General features: G+C 37.5%; 2 protein-coding genes across 2 annotated transcripts; both read right to left on the reverse strand.

The window, feature by feature from the left end:
- Positions 1 to 1244: 1244 nt before the first annotated feature.
- Positions 1245 to 15085, reverse strand: POK2 (phragmoplast orienting kinesin 2). The gene is made up of 38 exons (XM_086674040.1): positions 14878 to 15085; positions 13940 to 14672; positions 13556 to 13711; positions 13362 to 13445; positions 13041 to 13160; positions 12834 to 12947; positions 12662 to 12754; positions 12387 to 12547; positions 12229 to 12303; positions 12044 to 12131; positions 11917 to 11975; positions 11772 to 11835; positions 11610 to 11675; positions 11326 to 11523; positions 10860 to 10964; positions 10521 to 10756; positions 10367 to 10436; positions 10216 to 10281; positions 10053 to 10097; positions 9892 to 9971; positions 9688 to 9769; positions 7892 to 9601; positions 7406 to 7777; positions 4736 to 7300; positions 4535 to 4642; positions 4316 to 4437; positions 4133 to 4220; positions 3871 to 3945; positions 3491 to 3733; positions 3299 to 3397; positions 3089 to 3163; positions 2940 to 2998; positions 2746 to 2857; positions 2544 to 2654; positions 2204 to 2374; positions 2019 to 2084; positions 1786 to 1905; positions 1245 to 1627 (listed from the first exon to the last, which is right to left on the reverse strand). Exons 2-38 carry the CDS (start codon positions 14669 to 14671, stop codon positions 1490 to 1492), a joined length of 8928 nt encoding a protein of 2975 aa, XP_086530166.1. The 5' UTR covers position 14672; positions 14878 to 15085; the 3' UTR covers positions 1245 to 1489.
- A 1007-nt stretch (positions 15086 to 16092) lies between these two features.
- LOC147541291 (thylakoidal processing peptidase 1, chloroplastic-like) lies at positions 16093 to 19448 on the reverse strand. Its single transcript, XM_086674041.1, has 6 exons — positions 18156 to 19448; positions 17251 to 17319; positions 17088 to 17156; positions 16891 to 16977; positions 16711 to 16778; positions 16093 to 16563 (listed from the first exon to the last, which is right to left on the reverse strand). The coding sequence occupies exons 1-6, from the start codon at positions 18918 to 18920 to the stop codon at positions 16443 to 16445; spliced, it is 1179 nt and encodes a 392-aa protein (XP_086530167.1). The 5' UTR covers positions 18921 to 19448; the 3' UTR covers positions 16093 to 16442.
- Positions 19449 to 21963: the final 2515 nt, after the last annotated feature.

The raw sequence follows: 21963 nt of genomic DNA on the forward strand, positions 1-21963 counted from the left end.
CCGCAAGACTTCGATACAAGGTCGGGTCAGAGAACAATGGACCATCAGTTGCACTAAGCTTAGAAGAGAGATCAACAGGTGTAGCACATGGTTTGCAAGATGACATAGACGCGCGGGCTATTATGTCTTTAGCATACTGGGCTTGAGACAAGAATATGTCGTGTTTCTGCTGAGTAACTTTTATCCCCAAAAAATGATGTAAACGGCCTAAATCCGTCATGGCAAACTCTCGTGAGAGTGTGCCAATAATGTCGTTCAAAAGACGATCATTAGAAGCTGTAAGAACAATATCATCGACATATAATAATAAATAAGCAATATTCGAAGCATCCTGATGATAAACGAATAGAGACTGGTCGCATGTGCTACTGTGAAACCCTTTGGACGTGATAAAATTTGCAAAACGGGTGTACCAAGCCCGTGGAGCCTGTTTTAGACCATACAACGATTTCTTCAGGCGGCAAACATGATTAGGAAACTGTTTATCATAGAAACCCGGTGGTTGATGCATAAAGACCGTCTCATTTAGTTCCCCGTGTAGAAAAGCATTCTTGACATCAAGTTGATGAATAGACCAAGCCCGTGACACAGCCAAAGACAAAACTGCACGAATAGTAGCAGGTTTGACCACCAGACTAAAAGTTTCATCACAATCCACACCGACCGTTTGAGAATTACCATTAACCACTAACCGTGCTTTATAACGTTCCAATGTCCCATCTGATTTGAATTTGTGCCTAAATAACCACATGCAGCGGATAACAGGGTGATCGTGTGGTCGGGGAACCAGTTCCCATGTTTCATTATCCTGTAAAGCCGAATACTCGGTTTGCATGGCATGCAACCAATTTGGATCAGTTAGGGCTTTGGCGTAAGAGGTGGGAACAGGTGAGAGAGAGGTGGTGTGGTGTATGGAGGATAGGTTGGCACGGGATTTGGACCTTGTTGTAACTAGCAACCAAAAAATATAAAGAATAGGTCCTCTCCACTCATAGCCAATTGGTTTTGAGTTGGATGGCCACAAACTTAACATGGTATCAGAGCTAGGCCCACACGTGATAGGCTTAAAAGCCACACGTGCTCCACGTCACCCGTAAAGAAAAAAAACACACGTGTTAGGCTCAAAGAACGCCACACGTGAGGGGGCGTGTGAGAATAGTCCCACATGGGAGAAAGAGTAACTAGCAACCAAAAATATAAAGAATAGGTCCTCTCCACTCATAGCCAATTGGTTTTGAGTTGGATGGCCACAAACTTAACAGTATATATATAAATGAATAAGCATATTCACAGCTACAATATGAAACAATTGTGGCAGTTCAACCAACTACAACATTTTGCAGATCGTAAAGCCTTCTTCTTTCGTTATCCTTATACAACAATATAATTACAAAAACGGAAAGAGCCCGCGAACTAAAAACTCCTGACTGTTAGCTAAATACTAACCGTTGCAGATTAAGCTTCGTCTCTTGTTAAGGCGTTGGGTTTATTATCGACCTAATGCAGTTAGAAATGGACTCCGACATCCTCTTTCTGGTGTTTTACAGTTCTCATCTGTTCTTGAACCTAATGGAGATGAATGTTGCTTTAGCTCTGATAATCGAATTCGCTCACTGGTTATTCTACTCTGTAGACAAAAAACAAGAACAGAAATAAAACCAATTCCTTGTTAACTTGAGTTGCTGTATTCGATGAACTGATTCGATGAGTTAAACTAATAAGTGTACTGATCTTGTTTTTGGTCGAAAAGAAAGGAAAAGAGCAGAGGTTGAAAGAAAATGCCACCTTGAACTCCATATCTTGAAGTTCTCTTTGTAGGGAAGCAACCCGACTCGTCAGCTGATCAAGTGCATCTTCTGCCACTGTGAGACTTCCATCAGATAATGGTCTATTAATTCCTGCTGCCTGTAATTTTTGACATCAAACGGTTATAACTAGAATGGGACTTTAATTTTCTAAGTCATAACTTTAATTTTTGACATCAAACGGTTATAACTAGAATGGGACTTTAATTTTACCTTCAAAATTTTCGTGCACAAGCTCAATAGCTTTTGTGCTAATTGGAGTTTCTCCTCTTCGGTTTCCTGTTTTATAGTCACAAAGCACTCCCTTTTAGGCTTACTAATACCAATTATTTGAATTGTAAAATCATTTGGGCCAAAGATCAAAGAACAGAAAATGTTTGTTGTCGTTAGATACTAACATTTAGTTTGCTTTTCAGTCGTTGTTCCTCATCAAAATTTATAAAGGGAGCATTTCCATTAGATGCACGATAGCGAGCAAGTTCCTCCTTCACTCGTGAAAGAAAAGTCTCTGTCCTTCGGAGCTTAGCACTTAAATCTTCATTTTGAACCTTTAGAACATTATTTTCTTCCTGTTGCATTAAATAAATTGTAATAAGTTAATGACCATGAGCTTAAGAGAAGAGCAGAAAAGAAAGAACAATAGATAATTTATAGGTTTCTTAGTTCGCCTGGTTTCCAAGCTTCTCTGGTTTGATATTCGAAACCATAATAAAGATCAATAGGAGGTCCAAGTCTTACCTTAATTTTGGCATGGTGGTGAATTCGCTGCTGAAGATTCTGCTGTCCTGACAACTTTTTAACTTCGACTTCAAGTTCAATCACCCTTTTCTTATGGTTTACATTCTCCATCTACAAAGTTGAGAATAGGCATAAGATTAGATAACCAAAAGTTTACTACCACAGTGAAGTAGCCAGCAACATAGACAAGCATATTACAGACCTTCAGCACATCATTTTCAGTCGAGAGCAAGTGATCACGGTGTCGCAGATTTTCGGAAGTAGCTTGTAGAGCCACCATTTCAGCATGTCTTCGGTTTATTTCCTCCAGCCATCTAAAACAAAATCTCACTCTACTTAGAAAAAAGACATTAAGAATATCAGAGAGATGGATAATTTTCTGCAACAGTTACTCACGCTTGTCTCTCTTCAATGAACTCATGCAGCTGCTGCTTTAGTTTCACAACCTCCTGGTCCTGCAGAAAACAGTATTTCAGAAAACAAAAGTTTTGGGAAAACAAAATATGAAACCACAACCACTTAATGTTTCACAAGAGTAATTTTACCCTGCCTACAGATTCATCCCCATGAGGCCGAGCCTTCTCAGTAAGTCTTTGCACTTGTTGATGATCCAATAGTGACTATCATTTAACAGGAAAAAATAGTTAGCAGGTCTGTGGACTTCTATAGCAAGAAAGGTCTGAACAGTTAATAAACCAAAAGAACTCTATGCATGATGAAAAAACTTAAGAAAAGTTTAAGGTTATTAATCTTACAGCATAGTTGGTCATATCCAGCTTCACTCCTAGTAAATCCCGAATTACATCGTGGGTCATGCTTTCTGCTGCTGCAAGTCTTGCATTTAACATGAATATCTGAAATATAGTCCAGAAAAATCATGTCAAAACTGAGATGTGAATTTGTTCATATAAAAGATAAAAAGCAAACTACATGGTTGATAGTCTGACCTCCTTCTGACGATTTGCAGCCAGCGCTTCAAGCTCCTCGATCCGATGCCTTCCTGCGGTAAGTTCTTCGTCTTTTTCGGAGTTCATTTGCTGAGCTAAGCCCAACCCAATGCATTTAAAAGGGGAACCTGAACCCCTGGATTTCACTGCATTTTTCTCTGGTTTGGTTGATAATGAGTTGGCAAAATGGGTGGATGCAGGTTCAGGTTTGACAGATTCCGCCATGGCTTCCAATGCTTTAAACTGGTTTTATTATTCATCGATTAGATAATGAAGTGGAGAAATATAGAAAAAATAAGAACTGAAGAACAAAGTTTCACATAATCCACCGAAGAACTTGTACTGGAGCCTCTAGTTTACAACTATAAGACGTAACTGACCTTTTGCTTGTATTCACGTGCCTGTGCATCTGCATGTAAATTTAGCTCAGATATATGAGCTCTGCACTGGATAATCTGCATCCAGAAAACAAAGGCACACACCCAAATAAGAAGAAAGGATAAAAAGTGTAAGCCTCAGTAATGTTGGACAAACAATGTGGTACTCTTAGCCAGAACTAAATACGTGGAAGTGATTCTGATAATTTTTGCACAAAATGAATTCCCATAGCACTAACACATCCATGCAAGGAAAATGTAATACCTCGGCATCTTTGTCGGTGATATTCTTCTCAAGATCCTTTATTTGTTGTCTGGCTTCTCGTAAGTCTGTCTCTTTCTCTTCAAGCGACCTATGAAAACAGAAAAAAAATGTTGGTCTCTCCGTGCCATAATTTTTACTTGGTTATTTTATAAACAGGGGTAACAAATATGACAAAAAACCGACCTATGCATGACTGCATCTTCACTCATAATGCTCTGCATTTGATTTCTTATTGACTGAAGCTCCATTTCTAGTTCCTCCCTCTCCAACCTTTGCCTTTCAGCCTCCCCTTTAACAATGTCCACCTAACACATAGGAAGTTCAGGTGTGCGAGCACAATGAACACTGAATCACGCCATAACTAAAAGAGTATCAGATAAGTAGATGAAATTTAAAATTCACCTTGTTTTCCAAAACATCAACTGTAGACTCTAGTTCTTCCACAGATCTCTCCAGCAACTTCACCTCCTCTTCCTTCTCTTCTGCGTAGTTCCTTCTTGACTCGGCAATCTGAGGTTGACAAACATACATGAGACAAAACTAAGAGAGAAAGAGAGAGATGAAGCAGTACGGAGAAAAAAAAACTACAAAATCGTGTCAAACCTCTCGTGCTTCAACAGCAACAGCTTCATTTTCTTCAGCTAAAGTTTGTGCACTTTCTAGCTTCTCTTTCAATGCAAGCACCTCATAGTTCAGCTGATCTCTCTCAGTGGTGACTTTGTTCAAATCATTCTTTAATCCATCAAGTAAAGTATTCGTTTGACTTAGTGTGCTATCCATTTGAAAGATTTCCTCTTCCAACCTTTCTGCTACCTTGCTTCTCATCACTACCTCCTCCTCAATAGAACCTTTTGCTACAAAGATATCCTCCATCTGAGCTCTCAGTTCAACATTCTCACTCCGTAGGAGTTTAAGTGACTCGCGCTCTATAGAGATATCCATTTCAAGAATCGAGCATAAGTTGCGTTTCTCCTGCAACTGAACCTCCAGTTTTTGGGTGTAAGTGGCGGCTTCTTCAAGCTCAGATGATTTAAATGCAAGGTCATTTTCTAATCCCTCCATCAAACCCATCATTTGTAATAATTCATCCTTCTGGTCTTTAGCATTAGATGCTGACTCCTGCAACAAACTTATATCAAATGACAGGCCTTTCAGGACTTCATCTTTCCTTGAAAGCTCGGTTTGGAGGTATAAGTTTTCAGATATCAAATCTCTGGCAAACTTCTCCAAGCACTCACACTCCTCAATGAACTTAGATACCCTTGCTTCACTGTCGCAGATTTCACTAAACATTTGATCTAATAGTACAATATTCTTGTCATTAATTACTTGAACTATTTTGTTCCCGGTCATATTTACTGCATGGAATGAATCAGAACAGCTCTTAGCCTTCAAAGTCAGCATGGTAAAAATGCGGTCCTTATCCTGCTCATTAGACATTAGCTTGCTTCTCAGGGAACCATTTTCTTCCCGCAAGGAATTGATCTTTTGGACATGGATTTCTAAATCCTTGCTTTTCGAATTAAGCTCTTCCACCATAATTGATTGAGAATGTTGAATTGTCTCAAACTCTTTATCTCTCGTGTCACGATCAGTTTGTAAGCTGACAATGTAAGTTTCCAGTGTGCTAATTTTATTTTGCAGCATATTTTTTTCCTGATTAAATTCCTCCATACGGGTACAAGAAGTTTCAATCTCCGATTTCTGCTCCTGAAAATCTTCAAGGATTTGGCAGTAGTTATCATTCACTTTCTTTATTTCAATTTCCAAATTCTCATTCTCATCCTGTATGGTGCTTATTTCAGATTTTAGTTCTTGAACCTGAGATGATAATATCTCTTTAATCTCCCTGACTTCCTCAAGTTCATCATTTAATTTATCATTTATGCAAGAAACTTCGCGGAGTGATTCAATATCTTGAACAAGGGCCTTATTCAATTCATCTGTTTCTGCAAGCCTTGAACCGCACTGTTCCAGCTCACGTAATAGGATATCTTTTCCAGCAACTGTTTCTTCAACTACTTTATTGGCAAAAGCAACATCGACTTCCATATCTGAGCGCAATTGCTTCTCTACTTCTGCTTCTACCTTTAAATAGATAATTTCCTTCTTTATATTTTCAAGGATTTGTCTGTATGTCCCTTGCTGTCTATCCAAAGCTGCTTTTTGAACACCCATCTCTTTTAACTCTGATGCCAGGATTAATGATTCAAAGCCTTTGGCAGTTGATTCCAATATATCAAGTTCCTCTTTATCTTTGAGCAACTTCTCCTGATGCAAGAGCGCCGTGAAAGAATTCACGTTATTTAGTTCTAAATCTTTCATCAATAGAGCAAGCTCAGAACCCATAGACTTTGACCTAGTCAGCATCAACTCTTCTTGAAGTTGTAAATCCATTATTTTCTTCTCAAAATCACTAAGCTTGGCACTAAATTTTCCTGTCTCATCTTCTTTTCTTGAGATACGATCAAAGCTGTTCTTAATGTCGACCAGAAGTTTCCCTTTGAGGATTCTACACATTTCGAGTTCCTTTTGTGATTTAAAATTGTGCTCCTTCAGATCAGCAATTACGGAGTTTGATTCACACAAGCCATGATGAAGCAATCCATTTTCTGCATTTATCCCATTAACCGCTTCCAACAGAACACCCATGTAACAGAGGTGTAATACAGAGACAGCACAATCTTTGGCAATTATCTCAGACCAGATATCCTCCAACCATGATCTTGTTAGGTCTGTGGAGTTTAAAATCTGAGACTTCAAGCACTGGAAATCACTGATTACTAATCCGAATTCCGCCTTATATGCAGCCTGGAGCTCTGTAATAGTATCCTCCAGTTCTACAACTATGCTCCTCATTTCTGAGAGTTCCGAGGAGAGTTGCCTTTCTAAATTATCATACTGCTGATCTTTTTGAGCACTTGAGGATTGCAAGCTTTGTATTTCATGGATTAAAGAGTCTTTCTCATTGGTTAATGTGGTCTCTAATTTTTTCAGCCTTTCTATTTCTAGCTTAGAAGTTTCATTTTTTGCCATCAGCGCATTTACCATCATTTCAGCGTGGTACATGGTTTCCTGAGCCTCCTCAAGTTTAGCAAGCAAACTAGAAACCTCAGCGGTTTTCTGTGCTTCCATCACCCTCGAATCGAGCAACTCAGTTTCTAGCATCTGCACAGACATTTGGGGAGAGTGAGATTCAGAACCAATTTTATATACTCTTATAAACTTAAAGGCCAAATTACCTTCACAATTCATTAAAAGGACTCATGTTACCTCTTTTTCCTGGAACCAAAAAGATTTAACTTCTTTTACTCTCTCTTCTATCTTCTGAAACTTTTGATCCAACCCCGCTATTTTGAGATTAGATAATTCTGCTGCAGTATCTGTTTCTGCTTGCAGCATAAGAACCTGAGCAGTGATACATTCCATGCCCTTTCGACTATGTATCTCAGACTCCCTAATCTCCTCCTTTTCTGCAAGTAGTTTGTCCATTTGTGCTTGTACTTCTCTCAAGCTGACAAGTGCAGACTCAACCTCTTTTTTCAGAAGAATAATGGTTCTATCTTTGTCGCAGACATCTTTATGACCATTCCCAACAACATATGACTCTTTCTTACTGATGGCTTCACATGTCTCAATCTCAGCCTGCAAAAGTCTCCGGATATGACTAAATAACATATTTAAGGTGCCATGATAATCACAAGCTAATTGATTGTATACTGTTCCAAGATGCTGTTAGAAAGGAAAGAATATGCTTACCTGTCCCTCAGACACACCACTTTGACATGACGAAGCACGAAAGTGTGGGGTGCCCACTGCTTGAGATCCTTCATCTTGTTCAGTATATGTGTTCATGCACGAGCTGAGTGCGGAAATGCCCACTTTAAATTCATCAAGCTTCTCCTTTGTTTTCAAAATATCACTGTTCTCAACCTCAACCAGCTTCCTTTCCATCACACGAACACTTTCCTCCTCTTCCAAAAGTTTAGATTTTAGACTTGCGCATCTTTCTTCAGCGTATTCCAATTCTAATCTCAAAGCTTGGATCTCCTGCTCTGCTTGTTTAATGACAGAAATCTGTTTTATGCAAAGAGCATCCTTCTTCTGATTCAGCGCTATGGTCTCGTAAAGCTGGTTATTTCTGTGCTCCAAAGCATCTAGGTTATCAGTGTTTTTCTCAGACAATCTCTTCACAATTACAAAACCAACCGTCGCACAAATTTCTGCTTTATTGATCTGTTTTTCTCTTGTCTTAATTCTCTTCTCCAACTCAGTTATCATTGATGTTTTTTCACCCAACTGTGAAGTCAACATGAAAACTTCTTTCTCCTTCTCCCTGCTTTCTTGCTGTTGTGCTTCAGTTATAGCTAGAGCCGCCCCCCGCAAAGACTTGAGCTTCAACTCCATATCACTCCTAATTGTCTGTGCTTCCTCCAGACTCCTTTGCAATCCAGCAATCAAAAGTTTTTTCTCTGACAAAGTTTTTATCATCCTTCCTACATGCTCACTGATTAAAGTTCTTTGAGGGAATGAACAGGATATTAGGGTCACCTGGTCAGAAGCATCCTTCAGTGATTCATGCCCATCATAAATAGCTTCTTCAATCTCGAAAGCTAGTCTTTCACATTCATCGGATAATTTACTTAGTTTCACATCTTTCTTCTTGATATGTTCCTGTGACCTCTCATTTTCTTGGGTCATCAGATATAGCATCTCTTTGAGATCTTCCTTTTCTTTCTCTAGCATCATCAAAGTTTCTTTACTCTGTACCTCTTTCTCACTGTAGGTGTGGACTTGCTGCTGAAGACTCACAAGCTCTTCCTGCAGGCGTACTATCACTTCAGCTGTTTCTGCCTCGACCTGCCTACGTACTTCTTCAGTTTCTTGTTCATTGGACGCCTGAAACGCTCGGTCGCTTTTGTACCACGAGTTTAGTCTCTTGACCTTTTCCAAAGAGTCATGCATTCCCTTTAATTTTTCCTGCATCGAGGAGTCACTATCATTTGAATGCTTAAAAGAGGGGATTGACCTTAGCTCTTGCCTATGAAGCTCTTCCTTTAAGATGAAGATTTCTCGCTCTTTCTTACTTAGGAGCTCCAAATAATTATTGCAGGTACTCTTGATATCATCCAGCTCATCCATGGAAAGAATTTGTTGGGATTCGAGTGCTTCAATTACAGAAGTTGCATTCTTCAACTCATTCATCGCCTCTTCAAGTTGCGTGCTGAGATGTGAATTGCTTTCTTTTGCTATCTCGAGATCATTGCTCAAACAGGAAGCTCTTTCCTCTACCTTGATACAAGACGATCTCTCTTCTTGGAGAATGACTTTTAGTATATCTAACTCCAATTGCAAATTCATGATTTCTTCTGTGTGTTTAACTATATTCTCATGTTTCCATGTCTCTTTCTCTTTCTCAACTGCTTCATGCAAATGGTTCTTGAAAGTCTCTGTCTGCACTAATGACTCCTGAAAATTAGGGTCAGGCATTAACAACTAAGCGAACCTTCAAAATTTTGAGAATTTATTAGAGAAGAAAGACTACTGCAATTCACCTCGCAAGATTCAAAACGAGCATTGTGGTCATCATGTGAAGATCTATGGTTGTTCAACTCAGAATGCAGATCCTCTATTTCTCTGCAGAATACAAATGTAGGTCGAGTAACTTAAGAGCTGAATATTGAGACGAAGTAGGAAGTACACGCAATCTGCAACAGTAAACACATCAGTGTGAAAGTCAAGGACCGAAGTGCAATTACCTAGTTAGTTTAACATTCATCTCCAAGCAAGAATTTAGGCTCTTCCTGCAGTCCTCCAACTCTTTCTGGGTTCTTGTCAACTGAAAAGAGTGAAGGAATGTGAGAAAGATGAGACAACTTAATAAATATGGACCAGTTCTTTAAGTGGGATTGTGCACAACCTCAAATTGGTTAGGATCGTGCTCTCTGCTAACAAGTGAAACATCCTGTTTCAATGCAGAAAATTTTGTTAGCATATAGTACTTGTCAGGGTCATGCATATCAATTACCTGGATGTGTTGGAAATGCAAGCATAAAGATACATTTATATACTAAAGAACATACCTCTGAAGGGGTAATTGGATTTTGGTTGTTATATGGCCAGGAATGCTCATTAAGGAATTGAAGCAGCTGCATAGAGGATTTCATAATTAGTATAAGAATCAATAAGGGACAAATTACAAACAAAACAATCACAACCAAAATTCAGAAGGACCTGGTCCCGCAGTTCAGATACTTCTGCTAGAAGTATTTCTCTCTCGCCTTCTTCATAAAAATCTTGAAACCTATTAGTACAAAATGCAAGCATTTCAGGTAAAAAGAAAAGTCATTCTAGACCCTAAGAGATGTATGAGCTTTAATGGAGTTACTTTCTAAGTTTTTCAAGGAGTCTGATGTTCTCCAACGCAAAACGGGTGACTTCGGGGTTCCTGTCAACCCTGACTCTAACCATCCGTAGCTCTTCAGACAGAGCAGTGTTCTCTTCAAATAAGTACTTATCAGGTGGTATCAGATCACCAACCAGTGACTCAATTCTTTGAATCTTATCCTCCCGAAACTTCAGCATCATTTTGGTGCACTGTGTGTCCTCCTCTCGCTGACGAACCTGATAAATGATAGAAATCCAAAATCCATGTAAGAACACTTTAAATGGGAGGCCAGCAAAAAAAAACACCATAGCTGGTCTTGATTCCAAGACAAATAGTTACCAAGCGATTCAACTGCTCAATTTCAGCTTCAAGTTGCTTTGTAGAGGTATCAGCCATTTGTTCTCTTCGTAAGGCACCTGTTAGGGTCGTTTCCAGAGATTTCATCTGTTGCAGAAGTAAGAAATGTCACCACTCATCAATAACTACTCCTATAATGGATTTCAATGAAAAGAACATACAATGATCAAATCCACAAAAAAAACGCATGGGGTTGAAACTACGGCTCACAAAAATGTTGCACAAGTAAGAAATGTCATCATTCATCAATAACTACTCCTATAATGGATTTCAATGAAAAGAACATACAATGATCAAATCCACACAAAAAAACACATGGGGTTGCAACTACGGCTCAGAAAATGTGCATTGGTCATAACCATAAAATAATGCATGGCCATGCAACAGAAATAACACATACATATATTCTCACTGTAACAATTAAAGTGCTTAAGGATGCAACAGTTACCTGTTTCGTTGACAACCTCACAATACCCAAGGATTCAGATTTGTGGGAATCATCAGACTTCTCAAGAACCATGCCAGGCATCCTATCTTCATGTGCAAGAGCAACATCAGCTCCTTGCTCGTCAGCCTCCCCAAAGATCGCCGAGCGAAACGAGAGAGACCTAGATATGTTCTGTCGCTTGAGAACAGCAAGCTCCTCCTGTTCCACAAACCCAAGTTAAGTACAACTTCTAATAACTAGCTACACCAAAACCACCAGCACATAGTTCTAAGTGTTAAAGTGACCTTCAAAAGCCGTATCTGATGTTGTAATGCAATTACATCCCCTGATGCATCTTCATTGACAATAGCCTTGGATTCGAAACAGAAAAAGGATCAGTTTACCAGATTGAACTCCTACCACAGTGATATTATTATATTATTAGTCAAATATAAGCAATACATTACATTGTTTTGAATCAATTTCGCTCTCTGGGCAAATTTGAGTGTGCTTAGAGTTTCGGCAGCAGAGCTTCAAATACAGAATGATTAATCAGAAAAATGTAGAATACAATATAACATTACAAACTGATACAACAAAAAGCACAAATACCAGATTGAAGGGCTGACGTTAGCAATAATCATAGTTTTTGAGTTTCCTCCCAGCGAGTCCTGTACAATATAACTTAGATCATGCCGAGCTAACTCCAAACCAATTATTCAAATGTTTAGAATCTGACCTGAAGAAGAAAGGTCAGCCTTGAATCTCTGTAAGGTATATGTCGATGTTTCCCTTGCGCCACATCAACTAGAACCATTATTACATGACTGTGTATGCGAATAACAACGTGAGTTTTATAAGCTTCAGCACAACAATAGAGTTATAAGAAAAAGAAAAACAGAAATTTGGTACTAAACAAAGTACCCAAGTGTGGATAGTGATTTGTTAATACTAGCTGCTTCCTTTAAACGTTCTCCTTCAGCACCAGAGGTTTTCTGCCTGTTTCAGTAAGTAAACTGTTTGTATGAGTACCATCAAACCAGCTTAATCAAGTTTCTATGTACAAGTGCAAAGCACATTACCTTTCTGAACCAGCAAGATCTACAAGGTTTAATCTTGCAAACCGTAGGTTAGTAGTGGAGTCTTTTTCCCACCTACTCTCTATAACACATGTGAAGACACTATGAGATCGGCTGCTCTCCCTATTCATATTTGTAGCTGCCACTTTCCTATTTGCAGCACCCTAATAGGAGTACTTAAAAATTAATGAAAGACGAAGAGAGAGTGAACAGGCATGTAATGTCATTAATGAGAGACGCAGCTTGAAACCAGCAACAAGCTACGGAAAATAGGTCACCTGGGTCAGAAGTGTAAGAATATCATTCACTGTCTGAACTTCAAATTCAGTAAGATTCTCCACATAAACACCTTTTTGCATATCTTCTCGCAGCTGCAAGGAAACAGAGTCACAAAAGATTAAGACTTAAACTATCTAAGCTTCTTAAACTTTCAAAAGAACCCCAACTTACATGCAAATTAGTACATGAAGGATCCAAGAGATCTGTTATTTGTTCATTGTAAATCTCTAAAAAGGAGCATTTGCAATTGTATGTCAACTTTTCATCCCTTCGACTTTCCTCTTCCTGCAGTAAGAAGGTTGGAAGGACACATATACCAGTTGGAAACAAAAATGTAGAAGGTGAAGCAGCAAAAGTTGTCAGAGAGGTGAAAATTACGGCTCTTATTCTAGCAAACAAGAATTCAAAGATGCGTGGTGTCATCCCACGGTTTGGACTAGGCTTCACATCCAAGTCAGCAATTTCACCAAGCATTGTATGGGTCTTTCCACTTCCCGTCTGTGGAGAAATAAACTCATCCAATCGTAAGTAATGACATATTAACAAATAACTCAGAACATGATGTCAAGAGGCTGGACGATATTCCTACTGAGACAAGAAATAAGTTGTCTAACCAACTATTTACATAAAAATCATTTCACAGTTGCATAAAAAACTAAAGCACTTCAACATTGAATTGCAGCAAGCATTTAGAAGTACCTGACCATAAGCGAACATACAGCTATTGTATCCAGAGAGGCAATTCTCTACCATTGGTAGACCTGCAACTCTGAAAAGCATATCCTGCATAGAATCCAATTTCCAAACAATCATCAAAAAGCTAGAACCATCGAAGAATAGATCAATTTGTTAGTCGAGTTTATGAAAGAGTATTTCTTTATCAGATCCTTTACCTGATTGATCGTTTCACATGCCACATGATCAAATGTGAATCGAGCTTCCGGTTGCCCGACCCAAGAAATGCTTTGAGCACTCTCCTGCTTCAAACATCTGTTGTAACCATGCAAGCTCCGTTCCATGTTATTGAGTGGGCGTAGACGTATTAAAACCTGGGATATTCAACAGTTATCATGTTAAATACTTAACTGGAGTATGTTTTAAAATCCAAGTAAGTGTTGATTCAGAATTTGCAAATCCATATTCCTCGCAATCATCCAAAGCCAAAATGCAATTGTTCTGGCTAGAAAATTGAGTCTTTCATTAAATTCACCAATTCCAACCAAAATAGATTCCCGAAGGCCGAAATTAATACCCAAACTAAATTTAATTTCTCTTACCTGTACATTGTGATCCATCCAGAAAGAAGGATCCTCTCTGAGCTCAAAGTGAGGCACTTCAACTGTATTAACTACAGAAGCTGGAGTAGAAGATATTGAAATTCCTTTGGAAAACGCACCAGTATTTCCTAGACGAGGTCCGACACCCATAGGAGGACGAGAAACACTAGATGGAGCAACTCCCATGTTACTATGCTTGGTAATACTCTTCGTCGGTGTAGTTTGAGTCGAACTACATTCAGAATGGCTAGGTGTATACCTTCCGGTTGTGCGAACAGAACGAGGAGTTACATTTGGTAAACCCCCATTGCCATGACTAGCCCCACGGCTTGACGACTGCAACTGATATAAATTATGAATCACCTCAGAAGTCCCCTCATCACCTGTTTCGGCACCACTTTTGCCTGTATCATTCTTCTGACCCCAACCAAATTTAGTCCTAGCTGAAAACCCTAACCCTTGTTTCTCGGGAGTGCGAAGTGACCATCCAGAACTGTTTCCTTTTCCTTGAACCTTAGAAGGTGTCTTGGCAACCTTGCTTCTACTAGTACCAGACTCTTGTTCGGACACAGATTTAGCGTTTAGACTAGTTTCCGCAATCGTATTCAAAGGGGCCCTTGTTGCATCAGTAGTCGATGAGATTACTGAAGAATCTTTAAGATTTACAGGTACATTCTCAATCTCTTCAAGATTTGATTTCTTCCTCTTAGAAGCTCTTAAATCTCTCAACATTCTACAGTTAACAAGTTTCAGACATTATTCACAGAGATCTAAACAAGAAAAACTTACAAAACTTCAACACATTGACAAATTTGGAAGTTCAATAACTCAAACTGAACAGGAAATCACATGAAAAGTAAATCCGGAGAACAAATTGAATATATATATATATATATATATATATATATAGAGAGAGAGAGAGAGAGAGAAAGAAGTACCTGAAAGAAGAATTGAAGAACAAGATTCGTAGCTGAGAAAGACCTGAAATCGTTTTTGAATCAAATTATTGATTGAGATGCTTCTTCTACTAAGGTTTGAAGTTCAAAACTGTTAAACATCTGAGAAAGAAACCCTAGATCTCAAAACTGGTTTCAGAGAAATGACATTTTAATTTTCTCTCTCTAACTTTTCTTCTTCTTCTTCTCACTCTCTACAGTCTACAGTGTTTGTAGCTGAGAGAAAACTCGACTGTCTGTCTGAAGTTTATTCGGGCAAGTCTCATCTTTGGGTTTACTAGATGGAATTTGGACGGTCAAGATATGGTCTAAATTTTGAATTTCGGTACATTGAAGTAGTCGCCGCGAGATTGGAATTTGAATTGTGAGGGTATTTACGGAATTAAAGTGTATAAATTATTAAATCCCACTATGTAACGTAGGTTAAAGAGACCCCAGTATAAAATTGGAGTACTATCTAAATTTGTTAACAGTAAAGTTTGATCGGTCTTGTACACTCCCGTTATATATAAGTAAAAGGTTAAAAGCAATGTAACGTGACACTACCTATAAGGCTATAACGGCTACTAATAAGATTTTTAACGTTTTATAGATTTTGAAAATTTTGAGTTAATTTATTTTTTTAATGGCCAATGGGGCTACCTCCTTCAATGTGGACCATTAGATTCGTGTTAATGTCTACATGTTTGGACCGTCCTAAAGACCTTATTATCCGGCCTTTTTGCAGCATCTGTCTTTTCATCTTTAGCATCACCATAGTCGCCAAGCACCGCCATCTTACTCTCTGATTGCACCCTCGTCAAGTGTTTCAGAGTCTTCGAGGAGGGTTTAGAGATTGAGGGAACCCCCAAAGCAGGCGCAGTTTGAGAAAGAGCAAGAGATGAAAAATAGCGCGGAGAGATGAAGATGATATGGTTGGCGATGACAGGAGAAGATAAAGGTGGTGACATGTGACAATTGGTGATGGTGGGAATATTGCAGAAGATGAGAGAGAGTGAGAGACCAGTGGTGTTCATACGCCCATTCTTGGTCACCATGAAGGCATGAACAAGATAGAGCAAAAACAAAAATAAATGGCACAAAGTTCGCCCAACATGGCAGCAACAAGCTGCCATGACTACTCACAAACAAGACAGGCAGACAAACACACAGAAACAAGAAGAGAACATGGATCAAATAAGGGATGCTGAACGAAAATGACGAGTTGCTGAGAGTAGCAACCCAAATGGTAGACATTTCATTGCAAAAGAAGAAATTAGGGATTCAGTTAGCCTTTGTTGGGCCATTTACAGAACTTCAAAGAGTCTCCAGCTGACACATTTAAATATAATGGAGATCAGATCCCACTTTAAGCATATCCCAGTGGATAGAGAGATCCAAGTATTTACAACAAACAGGAATAGAAGAAGAAGCACTGATAAACCAATCAATACTGGTCGAAATTTTCGGAAGCAGTTCATGTCACCCGAGACCTGTGAAAATTTTCGAGGCAGTTCAACCTCATCGGTCATTATAGAACAGAAGCAATTGATCATTGATGATCTGGGTCAAGAAACCGCAACAACGCTTTTGTCTATCTGAGCTTCATAAACAATGTTGGAAATTCTTGCAGGAGGCCAGTATCGAAGAACTGATCTGCCCACGATGTTTTTGATGGGTAATGGACCCCTGAAAGTAAACATGTTATTAAATCAGATCAGAATTTCAAATTTCAATATATTAATAACACTGAGAAGTGAACATCTAGGTCAATTTCGTTCTACTGATGTACTGGAACTTCTAAGATATTGAAGTTTTAAGGTTTTAAGACTTTACCAATTATGGGAGTCGAAGCTGTTGTTTCGGTTGTCACCCAACACAAACACATAACCCTTGGGTACAAGCTGCAAAAAACGGAAAATGACCAATGGTTAGAGGCAATAAAATAATTCAGGATTTTAATAGCTCTAAACAATCAATGAGGAACCTGATATGAAAAAGGGAAAAGAAAAATACCACTCGATCCATTTCATAAGCATGTGGCTCTAAAATGAACTCGTCTTCTTGAATGACTCCGTTTACCAACAGTCTCCCGTTGTGAATCTATTACAAGAATCAAGTGCATATCAGGTCAGTCCGGGTAAAACACTAATGTGAACAGGAAAAAACAATCATGAAACCGAAGTAGTTCTAAAATCGAAGGAGATACTTACTTCAACTGTGTCTCCTTCCAAAGCTACGATTCTTTTTATAAATACGTCACCTGAAGTAAACCCATTTTCCTGCATAAAGTAGAACAGTTGGTTAACCGACAACTTCATCCACACTCACCTAACTAAAACACAGACCACTTCATAAAATGCTACAAAAAGATACCTGTAGGATTGAAGGAGCCTTGAATATCACTATATCAGCAATTTCAGGCTTCTTGAAAATATATGAAACCTGTAAAATTTAAGTTAAAAAAATTAGAACTACTTAAGTTACCAAGAAAAGAAATACCGCTTATTCAGTCATCCAAAATGATATTACCAAAAGAAAAATAGATGGATAAGGAACATGAAGTTGACATGCATAAATTCACTGGCATTAGTGATGGTTACACATGTAGGATGATTCATCAATGAGTCAAGGATACAACAATTGCTCTGGGTTCCTCTCAGACTGGTAAAGTAAACCGCGATTCTAGAGTTGCAGACTTCTAAAGATTACGCGTAAGTTATGAAAATCCACCCGAGGGAAATAAAGCCTTAAAAAGTAAATCTTCTAGGCAAATACAGTTCATCTTACAAGATTAGTAAAGCTTAAAGCATACTTCTATGTTAGGCTACTATATAACTCCCCAACTAAGAATTCTATAAGTTAATAAAATAAACCTGAGTGAACTAAAGCCTTAGAAAGTACAAACTTCTACACATTCTAATAAAATCTTAATCACCACAGGAATCACATAGCTCTAGATTTGAAGAAGTTAAGTTCTATTAGTTTTCCGACGAATACAGTTCTAATCGTAAAAGAATAAAGCGTACTTCTATGTTCGAGTACTATATAACTCCCAAAGTAAGAATTCTATCAAGTTCTACCAAAACCCATTTCCACATGATTATAGCCCATACCAAACTTAACTTCCATAATCAAAATTCTTGAGCCCAAGTTGAAGAAATAACATTTTGAATCAAACCAGATAATATTTTAACCATATATAATCAAAAGCTAAACAAAAGAGAAGTTCTAAGTAGTAAGTTAAATTATGAGAAATCAGGGAAGAACTTATCTATTACCTTCTCTGCCAATATTCTGTCACCAACATCAAGTGTTGGAAACATAGAAAGTGATGGAATTGATCTAGGTTCAGCCAAGCAAGACCGAAACAATAAATTAACAGTCAATGCTGTAAAAACAGTCTTAGCTTCTTCTGCCCAAAACGTTTCTAATCTCGAAAGCCATCGATTTTTCACCACCATTGATGACTTCTCTGAGAACTCTTTGGAAATTCTCATCGACTTATCAATTCCATCTTTGTGATTATCAGAATCAATTGAAGCTAAAGTACCACCTTTATCAACTTCATTACTAACGGAACCTTGAAAAAACTCATTACATGGGAGCCATTTGGTTCCTTGAAAAAATTCAAGGAAAGAAGACCCTTTATTTCCGATCATCGACGATGATGAAGAAACCCCAAAAACCCCCAAACCGGCGATAGAACCAGATCCCACCGCCGACGACTTCATCATCGAAATAACTCCAACAATAAGAGGAGACTGAAAATCTAATGAACCAAGATCACCGGCAGATGAACCAAAATCTATCGAAGCCGACGGTCTCTTTGACAAATTTCTAGCTTTGAATTTAACAACATCAGACTGAAAATTCCTTGATGTAGGATCAACATCTGAAGAAGATTTCTGATTAGGGAGAATTGAACGAGTTTTTCCACACAATTCGTGAAAAATTCGACAATTTCCTCCGGTCTTACTTCCGGCAGATGAAGCTAGGTTTTGAGCAAAGTAGCCGGAGTAAGTTACTGTCATTCTAATCGCCATAACTGCAAACTTGAATAATCTAATAAAGATTTGGTACAGAGTGTTTCTCTTGATCGATAAATTGAAAATCAAAAACCCTAAAATCAGAGTAAATAAGACATTTTCGTGAACCAAAGAAGTAAACCCGAGAAATGAACGATGAATTGCTCTTCAAAATTGTACCTAAAAAAATATGAAAAAAATACCCAATTAATCAACCGGAGAATACAAATTTGGGAAAACAGATCTAGGGTTTTGGAGAAGAGGATTGAACAAGGTGGGGAGAGAGTATTTGAGTTTCTTTCTCTCTCTAGGGAAGAAACTCCGCAGAGTAGAGAGAGAGAGAGAGAGAGGAGTTGAAATTTTGATAACCACCAGCAAGAACCACGCAATTTTGACGAAGATTAAGTAACTAAGAAGAGAGTGGTGTGAGCTTATGACCTCTAATTTATTAATATTTACGATAATGCCTCCTTTTCCGCCACCGGAACTTTTGTCAAAGTGGCTTGTAGATGGGATTGAAGTGACTCAAATACCCTTAAACGTGGTAGTTTTCTTTCAACCACTAGACAAAGATTAGATATAATTTGTTGTATTTGTAAAATTTGGATTCATTGAGAGTGGCTGGTGAGACTTGGAAGATTGGCGAAGCATGATGTGTAGTTTAAATTCTCAAATAGAACATCACTACATTATGATGTGTAGTTTAAATTCTCAAATAGAACATCACTACATTTAGTAGTATTACTCGTATAGTAGTTAACCAGCCATTGATATTGAACAAAGATGTGATATGATTTCCGGTGACTTCCCACACGTAATATCAGATTGTTTGTGCTTGGACAATAGTCAATAAATAAATTGACCTTCTTTTTCAACAAAAAATAAATAAAAAGAAATCGACCTTCTTTCAAAAGATATAAAATTTGACTCAGGTATGAATTTATGGATTTTGAATTGTTCGTTTTAGTTTGACTTATAAATAACGCCACCTAACTATTCACCCTCTTACCAAAAGAAATATGTAATTAAGGGGGTAATTTAGCGTGACTCAAAACATCAACACTTTAGTAAAAATTTGACTAAATCTATACCAAGTAGTAAGTTAATATGGTAATTTTAATTACAACTAAAATAAAAAATTACATCTAAAATTTATGTCCAATTTTAAGGATAGCTTCGTCACCTTAAGAATATCCGTACAATGTATGATGTGTCACTTGTTTTGGATATTTGACAGTAAAGATAAGGGTAATAGTGAAATTCTCGTCCTGAATTGTGTCATGACGAGAATTTAATTGACTTTGACTTTCTTGGGCCCGCTATGGCTTATTTTTCGTTCAGCTCCTTCGACGCATCTGCCTAATAAATCAAAAAGACAATAATAACCTCATTCATTTAAACCAAATAGGCCCCCTCAAAATTTGGTCACATTGCTCACCAAAATTAATATAGAAGTATCTGAATTCGTATCCCGATTATTTCGGAATAATGATATCCCAACCGAATTCTATTTCCATCATCTTTTGGTACAGCGGTTGGACAACTCTCTTAAGTTCACGAGGTCGTGAGACAATCTAAAAAAATTCTTAGAAAGTTACATGTATTCTCAGATGAAGACAATTTTTTTTGTATAGATTCCAAGGTATTACATTCTTTACAACATATTTTAACGAATAAGATCACGATAGAGATACGAAAACCCATTTATTTTTACTTTTTTAATTTTATTTAATCATAGTCTACTATTTCTACTAATCATACTTGTGATATCTAGATTCCAGAATAGATGTCCAACCACAACCAAAGAAGAGATGAAGTCATAAGAAAACAATCTATATGTCAATGAATTGGAGTAAATCTAAATTAGTGTTATGTGTAATCTAACATTGCACATTTTTGGGAATAGGATAAAAAGGGAAAACTAGAAGTAAATAAAGTGAATAGGAAAAGTGAAAAAGATAAGAGAGATCACTACATTAAAAGTTTGAATTTGGTGATGTCAGCACATACGTATATAAACCACCTTTTTAATTAACTCTTAATCCACTCACTAAAGTTCAAATCATTGAACCAGTATCCCTAAATTAATTAATTTTGTGATGGCTGCTCAATGCTCACCAAAGGGTTAACAAAATAAAAAAAAATGTCTCAAAAACAAAAGAATAAATTAGAAAATGTTTGAATTGAGATAATCAAATCCCTAATTCAAGATTAAGAAAAGATTATTAGGTTTGGTAATATTCATGAATGAAAGGACACATTATTTTTAATTCAATATGAAAGTTTTGACTTCATTTAAGCATCATCTTCTTCCTTCCCAGACCATTTCAACCTAAAAGTATCTGAATATTTGTATGGACAAAATTCTCAACCACATTACCTACCAATGTACAACCTACCACGATAATGTGCGATTATGCTACAATCACTAAGAATTTGATTTGGAGTCGTCCATTTTTTTCGCAAATCAGAATTTGATTTTGTAATTTTATCCAAATACATACGATTTATGCTTTCAAACAAAGTTTGAATTTGAGAAGAAAACTTGTTTTAAGATGTATTGACCAGAAAAGTAAACACATACAAGTAAATTGCTCGTTATCTATTTCGGAATCCAAATTCAAGTTTTACAAGAAAAGGAACGCAATTTAGAATCTTAAATTATGAGTCCTTCCACTCAGAGACTACATGACCATCACTAACTTAATGCGATTTTAAATTATTGAGGTTTGTGCAAAAAAAAAAAGAACATCTCCAATGCAACACTCAACTTACAAAACTCAATTTGACACATAACTACTTGAGTTTTTGACAAAAAACACTCTCCAATACAACACTCAAACAGAGTCTCAATATGATGTGACAACAATTAATATTGAGATACTCAATTGAGTTTTCTTTTGAGTATCTCAACATTTATTGTTGTATCTCAATTGGTCTACATCAACATTTTATATATCAAAATAAGAACCAAAAGTAAATTTAAAGTAAATGTTGAGTTTTTTTAGTGTTGCATTGGAGATGAATTTTGAATTGAGTATCTCAATAGTACAACTTAGGA

This window comes from Eschscholzia californica, unplaced genomic scaffold (assembly GCF_041429995.1).
Source record: "Eschscholzia californica isolate CP2 unplaced genomic scaffold, dmEscCali1.0.p SCAF_4, whole genome shotgun sequence".
Classification (NCBI taxonomy): Eukaryota; Viridiplantae; Streptophyta; class Magnoliopsida; order Ranunculales; family Papaveraceae; genus Eschscholzia; species Eschscholzia californica.